Raw genomic sequence first — 23,963 nt, 5'->3', positions numbered from 1 at the left:
AAGAGAGTTTAATCGATGAGCTGATGGCTGCGATTAGCAGGCTTTGATGTCTCAGCCAAGATTTCTGAGTTAGCTTTGCCAGGAAGACACCCATCCTCAGAAAAGTGGGCATTTTCACAGGGAAAATTGCCTTCCATCCATTGCCTTATGACAGGAAGAGCCAGGAAGATGGGATGTTCTGTTCCACGTAGCAGCCAGAGGAAGACATTTCAATTCAATTCAATGATTTTTGCCCTAGAAAATGAGGACTATTAACTGGAGTGTTCTTTGGAATTGGCAGGAGGATCTGTCTGTCTGAACAGACAAGGTATGTGATGCCCTTGGAGAGTCAGTGTTCTTGCTACGAGTCCCAGGAGGTAGCATGGGACTCTATCACTTAGGATTTTCCAGATGAATGAATTAGAGAGAGACAGAGACAGAGAGACAGGGACAGGGCAGTCCGCCCATGGCTATCCCAATCTGGTGACAGAGACGACAGGGACAGAGACAGAGACAACGACAAGGCAGTCCGCCCGTGGCTATCCCTATCTGGTGATGGAATGCTGACAGCAACCTCGAGCTGCTGCTCAATGCAGCAATGCAGCATGGAGCAGCATTAGCAGCTGCAACAACGGAAGGACAGATGTGCTGACCAGCAAGAAGCAAAGACAGACAAACAACTCTGCTTTTGTTTTCTTAAATCTTTATACCCAAGCCGCCCAATGATAAAGTGACACCCACCTCAGGGAGGGTCTTTTCCTGTCTCAAGGGAATAAGGACACCTGACATCCTCTTCTCTCCTCCATGAACTTGCACAAAAATAACACACACGTCCAAAAAGAAGACGGCTCTGACTGTCCACAAATCCTGTTCACAAGGGTCTGTTGTTTGTTCAGGCTGCTTAGCTCCCATTTATAAGGAAAGTGGGCATTATTCAAAATGAATTCACCTTCTCCGTCCTACACCAACAGGAAAGCTATTTGATGACCGTTTTATGGAGCCTCTAGATAGTTCTCTCAGTGGACTAGAGTGAGAATCAGCCCTTGGCAATGCTTACTAGCTCAGTGTTCTTCAATCATGGATGTATCTTTGAACCATCTAGAAGCCTGAAAGCACACACTACCACAGAGATCCTGACATACAAGGTCTGGGGTGTGACTTGGGCACTGGGATTCAAGGCTCTAAACCATGCCCAGGTGGAACCCCTGCATGACAAGAACTGCCTTGGGGAAATTACCCAGCTTTTCCCAGTCTTTCTTTCTCTTGCTTGAAATGTAAGAATGTTGAGATGAACCTCACACTCTGATGGCAATTAAATAAGGTCAGGTCTGTTTGGTAAGCCATATCTGCTGTCATGACTGTGTTTCTGAAGATAAAGTCATAGTTGGCCTGTATGCACTGGTCACCTTGAGTTTCCTGTGAATGACACAGGCCAGACTCATTCCCCAGCTGTGGGTAATGCAGAGCAGTGTGCAGCTAGTCCATGGTAAGGAACACTCGTTGCACACCAAGGACAGACCAAAAGCCTGTCCTCATGAGGACTGTGTGTTGTCACTGAAGCCCCCATGTGTCACCTCCACTTCATCTCAGAGTCCCTTGTTAGCCTTTCAAGCACTTGGCCATTTTTAATGGCAATAGTTACCTTGCCTGTCCTCTTTGTTGGGGAATTATTGATCTTTTGTCTTTCATGCTTAAAGGAACCAGGAAACAGAAGCCAGAGGCACTAAGGGAGTGCAAGCCTTGCTTTTACTTTTTCAGGCTCTTAGCACATTGAGTGACAGCCCCAGACTCTGCCATTAGATGGCCTTTTCTTTGTTTTGATGAAGTCATTAGGGTGACTGATAAACTATTTTAAAGAAAAGAGCCAAGGGGAGGGGTTTCTGTCCTTGCTGGGGAGGATTTCCTGTGGAAAACCTCCTCTCCCCTCTTTGCCTGGGGTGGATCTAGCCTCTTAGAGTCACAATGGTGGATTTTATAGCCATGCTGTCCACCCTGATCCTTCTAAGAGAGTGATGTTGTTGCTGCTGTTGTTGCTGCTGTTGTTGCTGCTGTTGCTGCTGCTGCTGCTGTTGCTGTTGTTGCTGCTGTTGCTGTTGCTGTTGTTATTGTCATCATTGTTGCTGTTGCTGCTGTTGTAACAACTAAAGGATCCATGGTGTTTTAGAGTTACTTCTCTTATTATTGTGACAAAAACCTGGCACAGTAACTTAAGGAAGGAGGTTTATTTGGGTTTGCAGTTTGAAGACATATAGTCATGATGGCAGGCATCTGGTCCCCCTGGATCCACAGACAGGGGAGAAGATGAACACTGGTTCTCAGCTTTCTTGTTTTTATCCAGTTGTGGCTTTCAGCCCATAGAATGATGCTGTCCACATTTAGAGTGGGTCCTTTCACCCCAACACAGTTCATAGGGTGCCTTACAGATAGGTTTTCTGTTGAATTGACAGCCAGTATCCACCATCACAAGAAACCAGTTTTACTCTATATAGCATATTACTTAAATCTCACTTTCTTTTCCCTAAGGTCAAGTATGTCATTTGTTTTTTTGAAAGGAAGAGAGACTGAGAGACGCTGGCTCCAGGAGAGGCCAGGCTGATTTCCTTGGGAGACTTTGTCTGATCTCCTCTGTTTGCTTAAATACTTTGATCAAACATCTTCACTGATGAATTTTCCACTTACAGTTGTGTGCCCTTCAGAAGTCTGTTTACATTTCCATAAACGGGTGTTGATTTTATCAGGTTAAGTTGTCTTTGCGGAGACCTGACAGGAAACAGGAGCACACTGACCCCAGCAAGACGAACATGGAACTTGTCCAAAAGTGCTTTGACTTGTCCACACCAATGGGGCTAAAGCTAAAAGTGGGATTTCCAGGAAGCAGGCTTCTATCAGAATGTAAATTAAATTTCTTCTCTTCCATCTCTTGGGTTTAAATGTCTATGTTTTCCCAGACTAATTCTAAGGTATTTTGAGATAATTTGTAGATAGGGCTAGTCATCCATTCCATCCCATTTAGTGAGTCTACACGCTGTACCAAACAAGTGGAGGCAGCCAGAGAGGAACCAACCATAAAAATTGTCTATTGTAATTCTAAGGAGGAGGATAAGGATAAGGATTGTGGATAGAGAGGAGAGCAAGTAGACAGAAGTGGGAGGGGGGACAGATTTTATCTGAATGGCTCCACGCACACATTCCTGTCCTGTGTTCCTGAGGGCCCAGAAACTTGTTCCCTGGGTGTTCAGAGGGTTTCTGTGAAGTGTGCTTATAGCTTAAAGAACAGCCAGTGGTTGTGAAAAAAGATAACGGGGAAGTTCATCATGCCTGTAATAACAGGGAAAGTAGTGATGCCGGCAAAATGTATTAGTAAAATATAGTGCCTGAGTAAGCACACAGAAGAGCAAAGCAACCCTTAGGGCAAGAAAACCTTCTGAGGAAGGAGGAAAGTCCCTTCTTTCTGCAGGCCCTTCTCCCCTCACCTTGTCGCTGCTGGCCAGCGTTGTGAAACTGCACACACATGGAAAACCTCAGTCCTACCTACCAGCCCCGGGAGAGCTGCTGGGACCGAAGTGTAGATCTTGGGCTCTGCCCCCATCTTTATGAAACCCAGCCCCTCGTGAAGCTTAGCTGAGCCACTGAGCTTGCTTACACATAGGACTGGAATTCACTGGGAAGCTGAGTGTTCTGAGTCAGGGGAGGGGAAGAGCGGGTATGTGGGGGGTCACCTTCAGTAGGACCATGAGTCTGTTTAGAACCAGAGGGGGAAAGCCGGCCCAGCTGTGGTCCCTTGTTGTAGCCCAGGGAATAGGACAGGCCCAGGCTTCACCTGTGCTCCATTCTGTAGCTTCTGAGGCCTCTTGGGGAAGCAAAAAGGGTTAAGACGCTTTGCTTTGTGCCCTGCGTCTGGGGGCAGTTAAGTGCCTCCATCAAGGGGCATTTAAATCTTACTCCAGCAGTGAGCTTGAGCAAAGTCTCCCCTTCAGGTCCCAGAGTCCTGCCTGGAACCTCATTATTCCAAAAGCAACTCAGAAATGCCTCCAGAGAAAATGCATTTTTCTGAAAATGTTATTAACTCATGCCCTTGAGTGCCCAGACAGCCAGTGGTGGCCTCTGTGAGTTGCACTCTTGCTGTAGGATTTTTATTAGAGTTCAAAACCCACTCTGATCAACAGGCAAGATCATGGCAGGGCGAAGAGCCAGGGCAGTGCAGTCTGGGCTTTGGGGGAAGCTTGAGAGCTTTCAGACACCAGGAGTATCTGTCACCTACTGTGTGTGCCTAAGCCAGAGGTGGGGTCTGAAATACAAGCAGAGAATCCAGACAGATTCTCCTTTTAAGGAGTAGAGCGGGTATCATAGGGTCCCCTCATTCTAAAGCACCAGAAGAAGTGCGTATTACTGCCACTCTGTAAGTGTTAATCCTACCAGTCAAGAATAAGGCCGCTAGCATAATTTTTGAACCAGATTTGAAGAATAATTTATTAAATACTGATCAGGATGATAGACACTGGCCTGGTCCATACCTGGAACTCCCAGAATAACATTAGTCAGAGGCTTATAAAGGTAGAACCCACAAGGCTATGTCCTTCCCACTTCATCCAATCAGGGGCAAGCATACATCCTGTGCAGTTGGTTCACCTGACATTATGAGAGGCTGCAGGGTAGGTGCTTTTCTTCTATCCCAAGAACGAGACACACTGATGGTCTTCTGCACAGTCTACCTCTGCTTGTGCTGTACCCCTCCCCTCCCCAGCCTCCACCCGCTCCTCCCCTCCCCACTCTCCTTCCTTCCCCAGCTTCCATCCACCCCACCCCTCCCCAGCCTCCACCTGCCCCACCCCTCCCCAGCCTCCATACACCCCACACCCTGGCTGATGATGGGGAGAAGAGGAGCTGGGTTTGCAGCGGCACAGAGGAGGCTCCAGAACCACTTACTTGCTGTTCTTATCTTACAAGATGCGCGGGGGTGGGGAGGTGGGGGGGAAGGGTCTTGACCAGCTGCTCTTCGTGTCTGGAAAGAAGTGAGAGGCTGGACTGGATTTAATTAGACAAAATCAAGTACTTGTATGTGAAGTCGGCCATTAGATGATTAAGTTCGGACATGGCCACTAAAGGTATAGACTGTGGGTGATCAGCATGAGGACCAGAGGGGCCAGGGTCCTGCTTTCCCTTAAGACTCCTGTCAGAAGCACCAGCAGACGCCAGCCATCATGTTGCTAATGACGGGTGGAGTCAGGGCTCTCTGAACAGGGTGCCGTGGAAAGTAGAGACCCCTTCTGGCTCTAGCCTCGGTGGAAAATAAAGGAGCAGAGACGAGAGTGTCAGGCGGGCGGAAGGATGGTGTCAAGTCCACCTCTAATCTCTCTGGCTTGGAGATTGCTGTTGGAGATGTGGATGATAACCTAAACACCCTAATAGCCAGGAAACATGGGCCCCCCTCCTATTGAAACCCAGGCAGGCTGCTCCTCCTGCCTCTCCCTTCCTTCAGTCTTCTCAGCAGAAGGCAGGAAGGGCCCCTGCCATTCAGACATGACTTCAGGTGACCCTAGAAGCTTCCTACCCTTGACCCACGGCGCTTGCTTTATGGAGTCTGCACAGTCAAGGGCACCTCTCCCATCTGGGCGTTACATCTGAGTGATGTCTCTCACAGTGCTGCCAGATGCCAGGGATGATGTTCCTGCATCTCAGCTTGGAGTGCCAGCATTAAACACCACCCTCTCTCTCCCTGCCTGGCTCATCCAACTGCTGACCTGTGCCCTGCTTGAAGGCTGGGTTGGCTCCAGTGTGTTTATACAGAGATTTCAAGCACAAGGAAGGGCATCCTATCAATGGGCTATTACACTTAAAAGTCAGGTGTGGTGGGTATTTACCGTGTGCCCCGCATGTCACGGCACAGGGCAGAGTTAGGAGGAGACATCAATGACCTCTGTAGCAGGACCCGTGAAGAAAACCTAAAAGATCATATGCAGGCTAAGGCATTGCCGGGGGTGTTGGGCTGTGTGTGCCGAGTGTGTTTCTGGCACTCATGGGTCCCTTTCCTTTTTATCCTTAGAGTCGTCCTAGGAGGTAGACACAGTTACCCACTGTGCAGATGAGGAAAGGGGTCTTAGGGAGGTTTCAAAGATTGCCGGCAATGCCATGTGAGATGCTTGCTTCCCGGGTCCCTCATCCACAATGCAGGCTGTTACACTTCAGCAGTGTGTGCCTTTGCAGTGGTTCTAATACACACTTCTTATGCATGTGCGGGACTGGGCCTTTTCCTGCGTGCTAAGCCACTCTTCCAGTTCCTTTTCTGTAGCCTCACTCTGCCCTTGAATCCATTTAAAAACTAGAACAGTCTTTCTTCCTTTATCAATCTCTGAAAGCAATTTTTGTCTTATCAATTATAAATATTTTTTCCTATTTTGTTGTTTGTCTTTTTAACTAACATAAAATATTTATTTGTACTTTGTGGTTTCTGGATACTTAGTTTAAAGGGGCTCCAGCAGACTTTTAAACAATTAAATAATAAAAGCGTGTGAAACCCAGGGTGAGTAGACCCAGGTCATCCATTGTTGCTTCCCAGGACACTGGGCTTCTTTATTGTTGTGTTTAATGCGAGTTCTTGAGGGAAGAATTACAAGTGGGAGACAGTAGCTTCTAAAATTCCTGAAGAGTAAGTAAGCAGAAGTGGTAACTGTAGCAAAGCAGAGGAAGCTACACAAAGCCCCAAGGGGGGGTAAGCTTAAAAAGGGAATTATATATGTTTGCTTTCTCCTGCAAAACCCTCAGGGCTGGAGAGAGGCTCAGATCTTCCAGGGGACTTGAGTTAGGTTCCCAGCACCCACATCATGAAGCTCAAAACTATCTGAACCTCTAGTTCTGGGGGAACTGACTCCTGGCCTCTGTGAAAACCAGCAGACACGCGGTGTCTATAAACTCATGCAGACACACATACATCCGTATACATTTTAAAACTCATCCATTAATTACAATAAATAATTATTTCATAAATAAAACTCCCACCCAAACTGTAGTCTTAGAGCACAAACCATGGTGGAGGCTGGGGCGTACATTCAGCACCCAAACCAAGGTGCTGGCCTGGAGTCCTGCATGCAGGGAGAGAGCCCCGGCTCCTCATCTTCATCTCACATGCCTTGGTGAGTGTGCACACAGAACAGATGTGTCTGTGGAACAACACAGTTCACTAGGAAAAAGAAATGGTCAAAAACAAGAAAGAGCTTTATGTTTCTGGAAATAATATGTAGCAGAAAGCCCGGGAGATAAGTCGGAGGGATCTTTCCAACGGTAACTAAAGGATAAGACTGGAGGACAAGGGAAGAAGGGGGAGGAATAACTGGAGACATCAGGGCTGCATCTCAGTCCAGAGAACTTCAAAGATGAGGCAGAACGAGGAGAGAAAACCCATCCAACAAACTAATACCTCAGAACCCTAGAACGAGAATCCTCGGCTTGCCGGAGCATCAAACGTGCGCCTGCCTGAATGAAAGAAATCCTGATCAAAGTACATGGCTGAGATGCTGGGGCTGTGGGGACAAATAAGTAAATAAACAATTCCTAATGCCTCCCCGAGAGACCCGTGTTCCTCTCAGAGCTTAAAGTTGGTGTGCATCCTTCTCAATCCAACACTGACAGGTGTACTTAAACTAGCGGGCCAATATCTTCAGAATTTTGATGGGAAAATGAATTATGCTCTGTTGGTTTCTTTTCTCACCGCAGTGACAAAATACCTGGTGGAAGTAACTTAGTAAAAGAGGGGCTGGTTTTGGCTTACACTTTGAGGGTACAGTCCATCACAGTGAGGAAAATATGACAGAGGTTGTGGCTTGCAGATGTGGCAGCAGGAGCTGGCGGTTGAGGAAGCACTCCATACATAAGACTGCTAAAGCTTAGAAAAGCCAAGCAGCTCCCTTGAGGTCTGCAGCCAGCACACAGTGGGGCAGGTACTGCACTGAGCTCTTGCCAACATCTCTGCTGGCTCTTAGGTGCTTACAGGTAAATACTGAACTGGGGATCCCAGATCCAACCATCCAAAAGATAATCTCAAGGAACAGTGGTAAAGGAAACTCATGTGATAGTTTCTGGTGGGGATCACCTAGATGCCACCGCTGAGTGACTTAAAGCAACAGGCACCAGTTCTTTCTCCAGGCATTACAGACTAGAAGTCAGCACTGGTCCCTTTGAGGCGTCTGGGAGAAGAGCGATTTCCAGCCTCCCATAGCTTCTGTTTGTAGTCCTTCAGCCTTCATGCCAATGTCTGCCTCCAGCCCCACAGCCTCCCCTCTGAGTCCCTTGAGAGGACATCCATCCTTGGGTTTAGAGTCCACTCTAACACAGAATTAGGTAATTTCAAGATCCTTACCTTATATCTGAAAAAAAAAAAAAAACACTCCAAATGTGGTCATATCCTGAGGTCCATGTGTTTTAGAAGCCATAACCCAATATTGCACTAGAGAACACAAAGCCTCCAAGTGACAAATGTCACTTCTGGTGAAACGTGCCAGGCCTGAGGCTCCTTGCATGCTGGTGCCTTCTCCTTCCTGAGCAGCGATCCCCAAACACACCCCCACATGCACACCCCATGACTGTTTCTCCTCTGTCTGGGGCTGACCCATCGACCAAGGAGACACCAGCCGAGCACAGAGCACCTGGAAGGGAAGCCTCTCCATCAGTCCTAGCCTTGGACGGAACATCTGGTGTGTTTGTGGTCTGTCAGCACACCTTCCAGATTACTGCACTACACACACGGGCAACCGTGATAGGGGTGGTACCCCTCTCCTCGGGGTGTCACTGAGTGGTCAGACAAGGCATCCTCTTTTGTCTTCACTGATCATGTCTCCTTGGTATGCAGACAGTCAGGTTGCATTGTCACATCATAACTGAGTATCATTACATTTTCTCAGTTACTCCCTACTGCCCTCCCATCCTCCCGCTTCCTCTTGGCCAGTCCCTTCTTCCACCACCCCTGTCCAAATAAGCCTCCTGCTTTCCTGTTGCGTGTGCTCCATTGCTCTCTTACTCCCCTCTCTCTTTTCATTAATTTGTGTATATAAAAATTTAGATGTAGTACTGTGTTAGAGAGAACATGTAATATTTGTTTTCTGAGCACGATTTGCTTCCCTTGACAGCTAATCTCTCCAGTTCTATCCCTTTTCCTACAGATGTTATAATCTTTTTTTATGGCTGAATGAAATCCTGCTCTATCTACGAACCACATTTTCTTTACCCGGTCATCTATTGATGCACATTGGAGCCGATTCCACATCTTGGCTCTCGTGACTAGTGCAGCAATAAATAAGTCATTCGTGGAGAATTCCAGGAGAAAGTGCTGAGACATGTGGTGGTTAGAGGGATCAGTCAGCGCGCCATCTACCGAGAGCCAGTGGTCCCTGAGGACACGTCGCTAGCCTCTAGAATTTTCCTGGCTGACCCCTGGGTCTCCTCTTACCCAGGATTGGGCTTTAAGGTCACCGGTTGTTGGCAGGGTGACCAATAACCTGTGACTTGAGGGAAGCTGTTCCAACAACCAAATGCTAGCTCTTGAGTATCAGAGTCCATCTTGTCTTGATCAAAGTCAGGATCTTGCCGACAGCCATTCCTCCATCCTGTTTAGTGAAAGGGTCAGGCAGCCTCGTGTAGCCAGCAATGAGAACCTCAGTGGCTGCTCACCCCACCTAGGCTGGTGCTACCCCTGACTTACATGGTCTACTCCAGAATTCTCTAGGGATGTTTCTGTGATAGAGAGCTTGACAAAACATAGGAAGAAAAGAGGAGGAAGGGAGGGAGGGAGGGAGGGAGGGAAGGAGGAAAAGGAGGGAAGAAGAGACGGAGGGCTCTCAGTTTCAGGGTACAGCCTATCTGGAAATGGAAGCCATGGTGGCTGGGACAGCTCGTGGTTGTGGCATCAGACTGCTTACTCACATTTCTGCAGATCCAGAATCAGAAAAAGGGGAATTCCGGCCCTTCCCCACTTGTTTTTCCAGCCCAGGAATAGTGCCCATGGGATGGCACTGCCCACACTCAGGATGTATCTTCCCCACTAGTTAACCCTCTCAGGAACCCTCACACTCTCAAAGGTGTGCCTCGCTCGTGACCTCAGGCGACAAAATACAAGGGCTTCTGTAAAGGAGGTGGCCCACACGTCATGAGAGAACCTTTCCCTTCTCCCAAAAGCCTGGCATTCTCTAAGCAGACAGACTAGGATATGGGCCAGGAAGAGACATTGCTGTACACGTCATGCCCTTGGGAATGACCTTCTCTAGACTCCGGTTGGTCATTTGAACAGAGAGGACAGTAATCATTCTCTGCTGGTAGGGTGGTAGACAAGCACACTGTCCACACCTAACAGTTCTCCGACCCAGCGTTGTCCACCAGAGTTGGCCCCTACCTCTGGGGCTGTGGTCACGGAGACTCTGCTTGTTTTACACGGCATTGTGATCTTGACGTGTACTGTTGCCCTCACCCAAATCCTCCACGTTTTATCCTGTTTCTAACTTACCCTCTGGAGTCATCTCCAGGGTCACCCCCACAAAGAATAATTCGTTGCTAATGCATTAACTGAGCGACTGCCCCACTTCATCCTGGTGATATCCCTAGAAACTGTATTATCTGCCGTGACAGATGAGAAAACTGAGACTTGGGGACCATGATCACGCCCCGATGATGCCTCGAGCATGTGCTCACACTCCTCTCAATCACTGATGCTGGCTTCGTGAGTCTCCCTCCCTCCCGCAGCTTCGGCTGTGAGTTCATCCTCTGGCTCCCACATCCTGGCATCCCTGGAGGACAAGGCCATGCCTTATCCCCTCCCACCCCTGGTCCTGAGAATACAATCTGTGCTCAAAGAGCACTGGCTGACCTGCTCTGCCTCCACCTCTCCGGTGCCTCCTCTGCTCCCCGAGGCTCAGGGCATCCAAAGTTCTGAACTGTAAAATATTACTGAGGCTGTTGAAGGAAAAAACAAAACATAGCATTTGATCCTGTAATAAGTTGAGGGGGGTTTTGAAAAAACAAAGTCCAGCTAACTATCTTCCTTCCTATCAGCCATCTATACTTTGTTTTTCCAAGTTTTAAGTTTCTTAGATGGTCTGATTTATAAATCTCCACGTTTTATGCTCAGCTATAAAACCAGGCAGGGTTACTGATGGAGGGCTGGTGGCTAAGAATATTGTGAAGAAAGCTACGTCACCCAGGCCTGTTAGGATGTGAGGTGAGGCCAAGTCCCCCTGTGATGGCTCTGTGATAGCGCAAATCAGCACCAGGCTGGCCCTGGCCCTGGAGAGGGAAGTCTGGGCTCTTGGCTGCAACAGAGCTGCCCCATGTTGGGGAGAGCCACCTACATCAGGAAGATGCCCTGTGTGGGAGGGTCCCTTGCAGGGAGGGAGCCCTCTGCATAAGGAAGCTGCTCCATGGGGAAGCCTTGTGAGAAGAGCCAGCTATGCAGGGGCCCCACAGCAGGAAGTCCTCACTGTGTACTGGTGAGCCCCCCAGGCTCCACTTCAGAGAGCAAGCTGACTTTTTAAAGTTTAAGGAAAAATTATTGAAAAAGATTACAAGGGCTGGCCGGCTTATCCAGTAATCCTTCAGGGACCAGGGCCTAGGGCATTACATTCATTGGAACACACACACACACACACACACACACACACCAAAAAAGTCCCCAGTGGCACACAGGAAGTTCTGGAAGCATAGGTGGGGGCAGAGAGGTGCACAGGGTCCTGGGAAGGGCTGTGACAATTGTCACATACTAGCAGGATGGCAGAATGTCAGTGACCTCAGCAGACATCAGTCCTGGCCTCTCAAGTGCTGTTTCTGAAAGCTTGGTGTATGGTTTCAGTTGTCATACACATTCTGTGCACACACTGTCTGAAGAGACTTCTGAGGCTCAGCCACCTTTGAAAACCACCAAGCTAACCCACCAAGGGCAAGTCCCACAGAGGCCAGTCAGAAGCAGAGTTAGGGCTACACCAAATCTACACTCTTTCTGCTTCCCTCTGAGCATTTCAGACAGGGACATGTGTCAGAATTCAGTATAAAATAGGATAGCTTTCCTTAGGTTGGTCCCGATTGCCTGTGATTTATACCTTAGCCCATTCTAGTCCACTTTCTGTCACTGTGATAGAACCTTGGCCACAATCATCTTGGAGAGGAAGGGGTTTCTTTGGCTTACACTCTATGTCATTGTTCATCATCTATGAAAGTCAAGGTATCAACACAAGCAGGGCAGAAACCCAGAGGCGGGAGCTGAAGGAGAAACCATGGAGGAACGCTGTTTACTGGCTTGTTCCTCATGACTTCTTTAATTTGCTTTCTTATACTTCCCAGAGCTATGTACCTAGGGGTGGCTCTGCCCACAGTGGGCTGGGCCCTCTCATTTAAACACTGATCCAAAAAAAATTCAGGCCCCAGGCCAATCTTATGGAGCATTTTCCCAGTTAAGACTGTCTCACCAGATGACACTACCTTGTGTCAAGTTAAGAAAATAACTAAGCACACAGCCCCTACTCGTGTAAGGCCCTGAAATGGCAGGGGTTTGACTGCTCTGCAGCTGGACCTTCTGAATAGCTGCTCTCACCCACCCGGGGACTTCCAGTCTCATGGTGTCAAGGCTCCACGTGGCCCACTGCCTTCCCAGACCCGCTTTTCCTCTGTTTGTGGCTAGAACCCTCGTGTACAGTGACCTTGAGGGGTCTCGTGCTCTCCTTGGCCTAGTCTTTGCTGTCTCTTGAGTGGGAGTCAGAGCTATGAGAGGCTAGCTAGATCCTTCTCGTGTGTGTGTATATACATTGGGGTTAAAGCGTGTGTACATATGCTTACTTTCCTTTAAATAGGATCTTACGTTGAACCCACAGCTTGCCAATTGGCTAGACTGATAGTGAGCCCCAGGGATCCTCCTGTCTCTACTTCCAACCAGTGGGTTTGCAGTCAGGTACGATTATGCCCAGCCTTTTTGATGTGGGTGCCGGGGACTGAAACAGGAACCTCATGTTTATGTGGAAAAGCACTTTACCTACGTGTCCATCTCTAACCCTGTGGACAGTCCTCTGAGGGAGCCGGGTGGTCGATCGTCTTGTCTTACCTCAAATCACAAGAGGTTGATTTTTTTTCAAAGAAAGTTAAAAATAGCGGCTCACAAAGCCTGGCAGCTTAAGGATCTGAGCGTCCGTCAGTTCAGCTCAATAACCACTTGTTAACAACCTTCTGGGCTCAGGCCATTGCTCAGCGCAGTCTCAGAGGGATGCAGAGAGGCATGTATGGTACGCAGTGGCCGCCCTATGGATTTTCTCTGTTTCCCAACATTTTAGTAACACTTGGGATGTGCAAACTTCAGCGTGGGCCTCCCATCCCTAGCTTGTCGGGCAAGAGAATCCATGTTCCCATGAGCTGGAAGGATCCTAGCTGGGCCCAAGGAGGATGTGGGCATATCCCATCACTTCCAGCAGAGGGGGAGCCAGTCTCCAGAGCTGAGTCTTTCCAGCAAGTGATCATGGGTCTCTGCACAGTCCCCAGCACCTCTCGTTTGTTTCGTGGGAAGGAAAGAGCATAGGCCATACCCTGAAGTCCTGTGTTTCACTGTCCCTGTGGCACCACACAGGCCACTAATTCAGCTTCCTCCATTGTCAAATTGCAACGGTGATCCTTGCATGTATGCCTCACAGGGAACATTGTATGGTAGGTGCCTTTCTGTTCCTGTGATAAGACATCACAACCAAAAGAAACTTGAAGAAGGAAGCATTTGTTCTGGCTTAGGGTTCTAGAGTCCATCGTGACACAGAAGTGTGGCAGCTGGTGACAAACAAGGTGACCAGAACCTGACAGCCTCATCCTCAACTGCAAGAAGGACAGAGAGAATTCTGGAAGTAGGGCAAAGATTTAAGCTCTCAAAGCCTGCCCTAGCGATATACTTCCTTTAACAACATCCCCTCGCCAAACAGTGTCACCAACTGAGGACCAGGTGGCACATTTAAACCACCACACCTTAGTTCTGTAAGATAATACTCCTGAGTATGTGGGCTGAGCTATAAAGCACTATATAAAAACAATGATAAATTATTAAAATCACTAATTGCATTATAGAGGAGAAACTTGAAGTTATCTAGTAGTTTCCAAAGTACCATGAAAACTCTTCTTGAATTCTTATAATGAAGCCCACAGAAACAAGTTTGGCATTGAGTTGATGGGACCTAGGGAGTCAGCAGAAGGGACCGGTTCAGGGCAGCTTGCTCAGCATGTGGAACTCCAGTTCTCAGGCCCCCTAGGCAGGCCCTTCTGATGTAGGAGGGTCATCTGTCTATGTGTTACTTTCATTGGTTAATAAAGAAACTGCCTTGGCTTTTGCTAGGACAGCAGCTTAGATAGGTAGAGTAGACAGAATAGAAGCTGGGAAAAAGGCAATGAGTCAGATGCCATGCCTCTCCTCTCTGAGATGGAAACAGGTCAAGATCTTCCCAGTAAGCCACCACACTTCGTGGTGTTACACAGATTATTAGAAATGGGTTAATCAAGATGTGAGAATTAGCCAATAAGAGGCAAGAGCTAATGGGCCAAGCAGTGTTTAAATGAATACAATTTATGTGTTGTTATTTCGGGTGTAAAGCTAGCCATGCGGAAGCCGGGCAGAATATAGCCTGCAGCTCCTTCTATACCCTTCCATGAAACTGGGTGATCTTCTCTAGGAGGATCTAAATTTATACAAAAGGAAAATTCAATAACAGCCATCCTCATTGCAAAAAGTAAAATATATCTTTGACCTCAGGGACAGGATATCTAGAAGGAGGCCTATTAGCATTTGAAAACCAGTCAGACAGAGGCAATGGAGTCAGTAAGTTGGGTCTGAATTGACAAGAGACAACAATGAAGTCCTTCAGAAGTTTGCACACTACACTTCCGGGGCCTACACGTGGTGCACAGATAAACTTACCTGTTACCTCCTCTTTCCTCACGGGATCACGCACACCAGAAGCCGATTTCAGGGGCCATGTGGACAGCGTCCTATGTAGAGCATTGACTTCACAAACAGAACGGTCATAACTTGGGCACTGGCATGTTTGGGCACTGTAGACACTGCGCACAATGATAGAGAAGGAAAACAGTTTCTGCCTTCAGATAGCTTCCGCCTGAAGAAAGGGACCAGCTAGGAAGGGGTTTTCTCACCATGAGTTGTGGAAATGACATGCAGTCGCCTGCTAATTGGCACTATCACCCATTGGTTTCCTGACATTGGGTGAGGGGAGTCAGGGAAGGCTGTTGAGTAAGGACTGCTAAGTTCAGTCTTGGAGATCTCAGTAAAGATGAGCTGAAGGGCCAGGGTAGAATGTGTGATAGGAGGGGCCTCAGGTGGAGTGAACTGACCTGAAGTTATCTACCTGGCTGGGGAATAGGAAAGTTGAGCTAGGATTGTATCATACAAGCCCCATTGGCTGATTCTTAGTTTGGATCAATGCAGACCCACTAATGAGTCAATGCGTCCGCAGGGAAGACCCGCACATCCTTGATGCCAAGGCTCAACAGTACTGAGGAGCCTTGTAGCCTGGGACAGGAAACCGTACAGAAATACAGAGGGTGCCTCACCCCATAGAATGAAGGAATTCTGGGAAATGCTGCTCATTTGAAAGAGGGATTTGGGGAATTAGATTGTATTCGGAATTGGACGTTCTGATTACAAGGCTGGAGATATGGCCCTGCAGATAAGAGCACTGACCACTCTTCCACAGGACCCAGGCTCTGTTTCCAGCACTCACGTGGTGGCTAATAACCATCTGTAACTCCAGACCCAGGACATCCCACTACCTCTTCTGACCTCCATGGTCACAGTGTGCACATGGTACACAGGCATATGTGCAGGCAAAACACCCATACACACAGAATAAATCAATCCCAATCAGGAATTCTGAATAGAGCTTTCCTCCCAATACAGGTTCCAAGACGCCTTACGAGAAAGTGTGGATTGGGACTGTGTCCTCGCATAACATTGTAGAAGTCCCATGAGACCCTATGAGGGCTGGGTAGCCATGCCTTCAACGGGAGCCTTATCGGCACAGGAAGTATTGGGGTTACAGGCTTGGAAGTCTCGGCCCCACTGCCGAGCCACACTCCTGCCTTGGGGAACTGTGTCTCTGGGCAGATGGGCGAGTGCTGAGCCTGGTGACACAGACCTCATTGGTACCAGCTGCACGCAGCCAGCCCTACCCACTCTATCTAAAATGCTCGTCATAATGCGCGGTCATGGCTGCTGCTGGCACAGCTTCCGCTAATGACTTCAAACCAGCAGCTGAAATCAGAAAACAGCCCTGAACTCCACATCAGCCCTTAGCCTTGTCCCTGTGTGGGGGAGGGATGCCACTGTCCAAAGCGCTGTGGGAGCTTTGGTTACCCTGCCTCTTGGTGCAGATGGGCAGCCTCTGACCTCTATATGAGGCCAGAGGTTCCCAAACAGGAAGTATGGACCTGAAGACCCAGATCCCAAGGAGAAACCCTTGCTGAAGTGTTGGGCTGGTCCAGACCATCCCTTCAGATGATGTCTGGATCCGTCCTGGATTCTGAGCCAGGGCCCATTGAAGAGCACAGCACAGACACCCTTCCTGCGCACTCTTACGTGGATGCTTTTAAGCTCTGAAAAGCCTGTCTGCGCACTGACGTGCAGGCTCCCCGGGTGAGTTTTGTGATGCTTTCTTGACATCATCAGAACTCCCCTCCCCAGTCCTGGCACAGCTCATCCTGGAGTGCCCTTGACTGCCCTTGACTGTCCACACAGAGAGAATAGCCATGTGCTCTGAGTCAAACCTTTCCCGTTACGATACCACGACCTCTGGAGTGTCATCTTTCCAGGTCAGGCATTCTCCCTCTGGCTCATGAACCAATATTACCTGTGTTTATTCATTTATCCCACAAATAACGAGAGTATCCTAGGCTCTCCGAAGAGCTAATTGTGGACAAAGCAGACTAACACTGTTCTCTTAGGTCAGGTGATAGGAAATTTAAAGTCAAAGGTAACACGGCATGTAGAGTCCTGCTCTAAGCCCTTACGGTTTTCAGTGGGCGTAGATACATGAAGGGGCGTGGTTGATGGGCAGTTATGATTAACCAGACTAGCATTTATTTATATATATATATAATATATATATAATATATATATTATATATATATATAATTCAGCTTTAATAAAGGAAAGAAAAGGGAACTTACAAATCCAAGGTTCCAGCGAGGAGCGCAGGAAAACAAAGAGCAGGCAGGCTGCAGGCCTGCAAGATTTTATAAGTAAATATTAGCCTAAGGGGGACACGCCTTACAAACAAGGTGATTGGCTGGGCTTCCCCCTCCAGATACAGATACAAACAACTGGCGTCTTGTTCAGGAAGACTAGAAACAAACTGAGCCTAGCCCAACGGGCAAAGGCCATGGAGTTGGGAGGCAAATGTTAGGAGTCAGATGTGCTGCAGACACTTAGGACAAGGGTCAACTCCAACAGCCGTCACAGTCTCATCTGCTTCCTCTCCAACCAGCCACCTCTCTCTGCTCCCTTCTGTGAAAAGGTAGTTCCATTACCACGAAACATGGGCTCAAGATTGAGAATAAGGGCAGAAGAGCTGGGTGAACACAAAAGATGTCAGAACTACAAGGCAAGAGGATTGAGCTCAGTGGGACGAGGCAGGCTCTCTGCCAGAGCTTGCTCTGGGCCTCAGCTACAGCGGACTTGGAAACTTGATGAAAATCCATGTAAGGCACCAAGGGGAGCTTGGCAGTTGCTCTCCTGTTGCCGGCCCTCTGCTCTCTGATGTCTGGACCTGGGTGTCTTTGGCCCTCTCGAAGTGGATAGGATTCTTCTGAGTCCCCTGATTTGTACCCACAGACCTAGGCAACTCATGAGACAGGGCCACGGGAGGGATAAAGGACCAAGGAAGGGACAAAGGGAGTAGCCCTTCAGCTGGTGAAGTCAAGGACAAGTTTGGGAATAAATGAGAGACATGCTATCCAGTGAGCACCTGAAAGCCACAATTGGGGACCCATGCAAGTAGCCTGATGTGACATCCACTCACCTGCCATTGACCTTGGTGTGAAGCCATCTGGTGACAGGTGCTTTGACCAAGAAGTTGGGGGGCAGATGCAGCAGCCAGTGACACCGATTGCTGGGTGAACACTAGGCTCAAGCGATCTGAGTTTACTGGGGTTCTCCATGGTGAGTAAGGTCCAACCTTCTTGTGGGTCATATGTGAGAACCTGCTGAGTTGCTGGTACAAGAGAATGCTGGACCAGGAGGATGCGGGGCAAGTTATATCTCATGTGCACCTGGGTGGTTGAAGGACCAGGGACGGCAGAACTGAGTGCTGTCGCACAGCCTGACGAGCAGACTTCTTTAGTGAAGATGTCAAGCCCTGTGAGTAAGACACCCGTCTGGAGCATATGGCAAGGGACTTAGACCACTTTGACCCCAAAGGCCACGCTCTTGTCATGCCACCACACGGGCCGTGTCTGTGACAAGTCCTAGGACAGATTCGTGGATGGTCTGGGGTTTCCTGCACAGGCTCCAGGTGCCCCAGGTGAGGAAAATGGAGAAGTTGTTCTTCTGCACCTCCAGTCAGCACTCAAAGAGGACATCCTGCCCCGGGTGCTTTCCGCAGGGTCAGAGCATATCATGGAGTCTGACTGCCACTGTGACTTAGCTGCAAAGGACAAGCGTCCTCGGGGCTTAGCTGCTGGCCGAGCAGGACACCTGCCACTGTGTGCAGTAGGGATGGTCTTGAGGGGCCGTCTGGATGAAGTGATAGCAACAGACCTGGTGCAGCGGCTCGGGTGCAAGGCCGCATAGACACAGCTGTATTATTACTGTATTATGCAACGTTCAGACACTCTGGGTCTTGCTTCCATCGTTTTTAAATTGGGGTGCTGTGTGTCCCAGTGACCTTGTAAAAAGAAGAAATGCACGAGGTAACACAAAAATGCCCACGAGCTGTAAGCGCTAACCAAGTGTTGGGCGTTATTGTTAATGCAAGCATGGGTTCAAGGTCAGGAATCTTTGCTCTTAGGTTAACCCAAAGAAACTAGCTTGTAATTGTCATAGTCACCCACATCAAGACCTGTGGACAGTACCAGTGGCCCCAGCTGTACCCCAGTGGTGATGAAAACTGACTTTATCACACAGCTGTGTGGCTTAGACTCAAGATGTTCGGATTTTGTGATCGGAATCCCTGGGGCTTTTTATCTTAGAGACTCGGGGGTTTTCTAACTTACTAGGTGTCCTGGGAAGATGCAGTTGGGCAGGCAGCCTCCAAGCGTAGGTGGACTTTGCTCCTCCTGAGCTGAGCGAGATGGCAGTGAGAGCCGATGCTCTGATGTTGGGGAGCTAGAAGAACCAGGACAGGAGGAGGAAGGGCTGTGAATGTGTTGTGGAGTGCAGCCCTTGGTGGCTGTGTTTACCGCACTGACGGGGGGGGGGGGGGGGGGCTGTCTTGGCACATGGAACTCCTTCCACCTAACACAGGGTGTCCTCTCCCCCCCTCCAGATTGTGTTCCGGAAGATCAGCGACGTGAAACGGGAAGAGGAGGAGCGGATGAAACGGAAGAATGAAGCCCCCCTCATCTTGCCTCCTGACCACCCTGTCAGGAGACTATTCCAAAGGTTCCGTCAGCAGAAAGAGGCCAGATTGGCAGCAGAACGAGGGGGGAGGGACCTGGATGACCTAGACGTAGAGAAGGGCAACGCCCTCACGGACCACACCTCAGCCAACCACAGCCTGGTGAAGGCCAGCGTGGTCACGGTGCGTGAGAGCCCTGCCACGCCTGTGTCCTTCCAGGGGGCCTCCACCTCCACAGTGTCAGACCACGCCAAGCTGCACGCTCCGGGATCTGAGTGCCTAGGTCCCAAGGCAGGCAGCGGTGACTGTGCCAAGCGCAAAGGCTGGGCCCGCTTCAAAGATGCCTGTGGGAAAGGGGAGGACTGGAACAAGGTCTCCAAGGCAGAGTCCATGGAGACGCTGCCCGAGAGGACAAAGGCATCGGGAGAGGCCACGCTGAAGAAGACAGATTCCTGTGACAGCGGCATCACCAAGAGCGACCTGCGCCTGGACAACGTGGGCGAGGCTAGGAGTCCCCAGGACCGGAGCCCCATCTTGGCCGAGGTCAAGCATACTTTCTACCCCATCCCTGAGCAGACGCTGCAGGCCACAGTTCTGGAGGTGAAACATGAACTGAAGGAGGACATCAAGGCCTTGAACGCCAAAATGACCGCCATCGAGAAGCAGCTTTCTGAGATACTCAGGATACTACTGTCCAGAGGGTCTGCCCAGTCCCCTCAGGAGATGTGTGAGATCTCCAGGCCCCAGTCCCCAGAGTCAGACAAAGACATTTTTGGAGCAAGTTGAGAGGATTGTTGAAAAAACAAACTATCAAAAATCAAAGACAAAAGCCTGTCCCCTTGCCCTCGCCCCTCACCACGCCGCCCACGTGACCAACAATTTTCAAAATAAGCTTTTCCTGACAGGAAGTCAAAGTGGGACCAAAGGGCATAGGTGTGGCTGTGAGGTCGCGGCCAGGCACCCACCCTGCAAGATGGCAGGTTGCGTTTCACCAGCTCCTGAGAGCCGGGGAAGGAGAAGCATGCCATCTGTCTGAAGAGCGCTTCCTTTAGAATGTCTTACCAATGTGATGGAAGCCACCAGAAAAGGGAGGCAGCCCTGTAGACACTGGTGGGAGAGCCCCAGGAGCCCCTCGGAAATAGACCACGTCGGGCTTCTTTACCAAGCCCTCTGAAGACCACGACCAGCACCCGGACTTCTGGGCCTTCACCACCCCTGTGCAGCCAGGTATGACGTCACCACCTGTTTTCCTATTCTCGTCATTTCTCACAAGCTCTCGTTAAGGGGAGCCTGACGGACAGGAGAACCTTCCTACTTTGTGGCAGAGGTGGAACATCTGGCAGTGTACCACGGACATGTGGGCTGGGCTCCTCAGTTCTCCTTGCCCAGAAGAGGTGAGGCCAGAGTAAGCCGAGAGGGCCCTCAGCTCTGAGCCGGCTCTGTTGTGTGGTCTGTAGCCTGCTCTGTGGGATGGTTGATGTGGATGCTCGCAGCTCCAGATAACGCCCTGGCACTGTGCCATGCTATAGGCCTCACAACGTGGGACTCTCTGCTGCTTCTCCCTCGTCTTCCTCCCAAGCTTACCTAGGGTGTGGGGCATTTAAGGAAGGGGCAGGAGCCTGGCAATGCTTTCCTAACAAAGAAGACACACACACACACACACAACCTCAAAAATGATTGTAGCAAGTACTAGCTTTCTATTTTGATTCTCATGGGATTTTTGTCCAGTGCATGGGATCATTCGAGGTCACAGTTAGCCTTATTTGAAAGTCAACCTATTTCCTACTCTAAAAATAATGGCAGGACCATGATTATTCTCTCTTAGGGAGCTGGAGAAAAACAATGAATGACACATTGATTTTCAAAATGTCTCAGTGATTAGCTGGGGGGCGTGACAGTGGAACTGTGGTCTGGGGAAGGCTGAGGCTCAGAGCCAAGGCTGCAGGGCCATGTCTGTGGCACCCAAGTTCCCACACCATGATGCTCAGGAACACTTGCTGCCTCAGTCACTTGAGGTCTTTTTCTTGATGGCATGGGACAGGACACAGGAGCTAGCTCAGGGGCCCACTTGGAGGCTATCAGGCAGGGGTGTAACCCTACCTGGTGAGCCTGGAAGGAACCCTTAGGAGAGTGAGAGCCACAGGTGCTTCTGCTTAGCATTGCTTGGCTGTCACAATTCAGAATGCCAGCCTGTCTAGGGAACCTGCCTTGCAAGACCTGCCCTACCAAAGATGCTTAGTGTTCTGCCCAGAGGCCAGGACTTGATGTGTGGCTGTCTGTACAGAATGGACAGACAATCAAGAGTGTGTGCACATGTAGCTTTTAACACAGTGCATAGGGCTGGCTCCTGGCATCCCTAGGCCGAGACTCTAGTAGGACCAGTGTCAGATGGCAGCATTTAAAGATACCCACTGGTGACTCTGGGGAAAGCGAGACCCACAGTCCCCTGAGCTGCTGACAACTACCCCTCAGAATAGACTGAGATACTGGAGTCCCATTTGCAGGCTGCCCCTGAATGTCCCACTCCTCACATATACTCAGTAGCCTGGTTCTTAGCTTAGGAGCGCTAGGCTTAGGGTAGGATGGACCCCATGTCGTGCAACACTCAGCCTCGGGAGCACCCATGCCTAGAGATCCTTCTGGAACTCTCTGGGGCCAGCCAGTGGACAGAGGCCTTGCTGCTCCCTGACAGCTCTTTCTGAGGGACGAATCTCCTTCAGATGACCTGAGGGATCCAGATGCTGGGGGTGCTGGAGAGCGCACCCTTGTGTCATGGGACAGATAAAGCTTCAGGCTGTACTCTGGGGTCAGTCAAAATTGAAGTCCTGTTAGGCTGAGGTCCACACTCTGCAAGGGGTGTCGCTGCTCATCTTGGGGTTCTAGGAGTCTAGGACCTAAGAGCTCCTGAAAGTGTAAGTGGAGAACACACGTGGGTGGCTTTATTTTCCCCACTTCCATAGCATTTTTGCTATGATTGCCTTCTCTAAAATAAATCATAAATGAGCCAACCCATCTCTCTTTACTTTCCTGGCGAGCATTGGACCGGAGCTGTTTTGTGCCAGCTTCACAAGGTCACAGCAGGTTTGTCTTGAGCAAGGACCACAGGCTTCAGATACCAATGGCCCGCACCTTTATGTCTTAGCCATGATCTGGTAGCTGAGGAGAGACTGGGAAACAAGGGTCACTGGGTATCGGACCGAACAGTGAGATTTCAGAAAAAATGGTGTCCCCTTGGAGGGGACAAGCACAGGATGTGGTACACAGCTGTCCAGTTGGTGTTGGCCACCTGGTCAGCTGCCGTGAACGTCACCCACAGTGAAGTTCCATTTCCCAGTGCCCCTATCCCGGCAGGCTAGCTTAAAGGGAGCAGTCCCGCTTGGGTAGATGAACCTGCCTTCTTCCTGAGGGCGTGCGGTATAGTGGGCTAGGCATCAGAACCAAAACAGCAGAGCTAGTGTTCTGGTTCTGGCAGGCACACTGCCTTGTCAGCTATGCCATCCCTGTGGATTCCTCCACTGGGCACACGGCAGGCTTTGGGGTGCTCTGGTCTAGGCACAGCTAACCCCACTTCTCTGCTTCGTACTGGAGCAGAGCCCTAGTGTTCGACTGCTGTGCCCAACACAGTCGCCTCCCAGCGGGCTTTGTTTGTTTGGTTTTGGTGCTGGAGGTCAACGTCACGCCCTTGCCCATGCCAGGGAAGAACTCTTCCACTGAATGATACCTCTGCCCCTCCCCCAGCCACCTTCTGGAAACACATTTATTACCTTGATGTCTTGCTATCTTGTTCCTAGGGCCTCGTTAGCCTTCACCTCTTAGAGCCTGTGTGCTGCTTCCACAGTGAGGATGGCTGGGCAAGGAGTAGAAATACCTTACCCCACCATGCACAGGCTTCAGCTTCCGAACCCTAGGTGGAGGGAGGGAACAGTAAGACAAATGCCAGGTACGTCCTGGTTGGGGTCGGGACTGAATAAACTCTGCAGAAATACCTGTCAGCGGCAGAGCCGCATCTCTTCGTCACATGGACATCTTACAGGTACACTCTGGGGCCTCTCGGGAGCCCTGGCGAAGGTACAAGTTGTAGATGTACACGTAATTAAATTGTTTGTACTCCATTCTGCAATAAAGATGTTTCGCCTTAAGACCCTTGAATGGAATTCAGCTGCAATGGGGTCCCAGTGCCCCTTGCTACCCGGTCTCCTCGTGTTGCTTAGAAAGGAGGCCTGCGTAGATGGCCTCTCCTACCTACCTGTACCTGTCACAGTTACTGCTCCATACACTGCCCTTTTTATTTGCTTCAGTTAAAAACTGTCTTCACCAGCTCCCGTGTTCTCCATCTGGAGGAGTCTTCAGTGTTCATGAAGCCCTGACCCTAAACTCCCAAGAAAGGACTGTTTTCCACCCAAGGCGTTGGTGTTGAGATGC

General features: G+C 49.7%; 1 protein-coding gene across 2 annotated transcripts in view; it reads left to right on the top strand.

The window, feature by feature from the left end:
* Kcnh1 (potassium voltage-gated channel subfamily H member 1) overlaps positions 1 to 20,327 on the top strand; it is a 289,183-nt gene extending 268,856 nt beyond the window's left edge. For both annotated transcript variants that reach the window (XM_038349618.1, XM_038349616.1), the window contains exon 11: positions 19,470 to 20,327. In XM_038349618.1, the coding sequence (XP_038205546.1) occupies positions 19,470 to 20,327 (858 nt within the window). The remainder of the gene's footprint in view (positions 1 to 19,469) is intronic.
* The last annotated feature ends 3,636 nt before the right edge of the window (positions 20,328 to 23,963 follow it).

Source organism: Arvicola amphibius, chromosome 12, assembly GCF_903992535.2.
Source record: "Arvicola amphibius chromosome 12, mArvAmp1.2, whole genome shotgun sequence".
Lineage (NCBI taxonomy): Eukaryota > Metazoa > Chordata > Mammalia > Rodentia > Cricetidae > Arvicola > Arvicola amphibius.
This window is presented reverse-complemented; position numbering and strand designations above follow the sequence as displayed.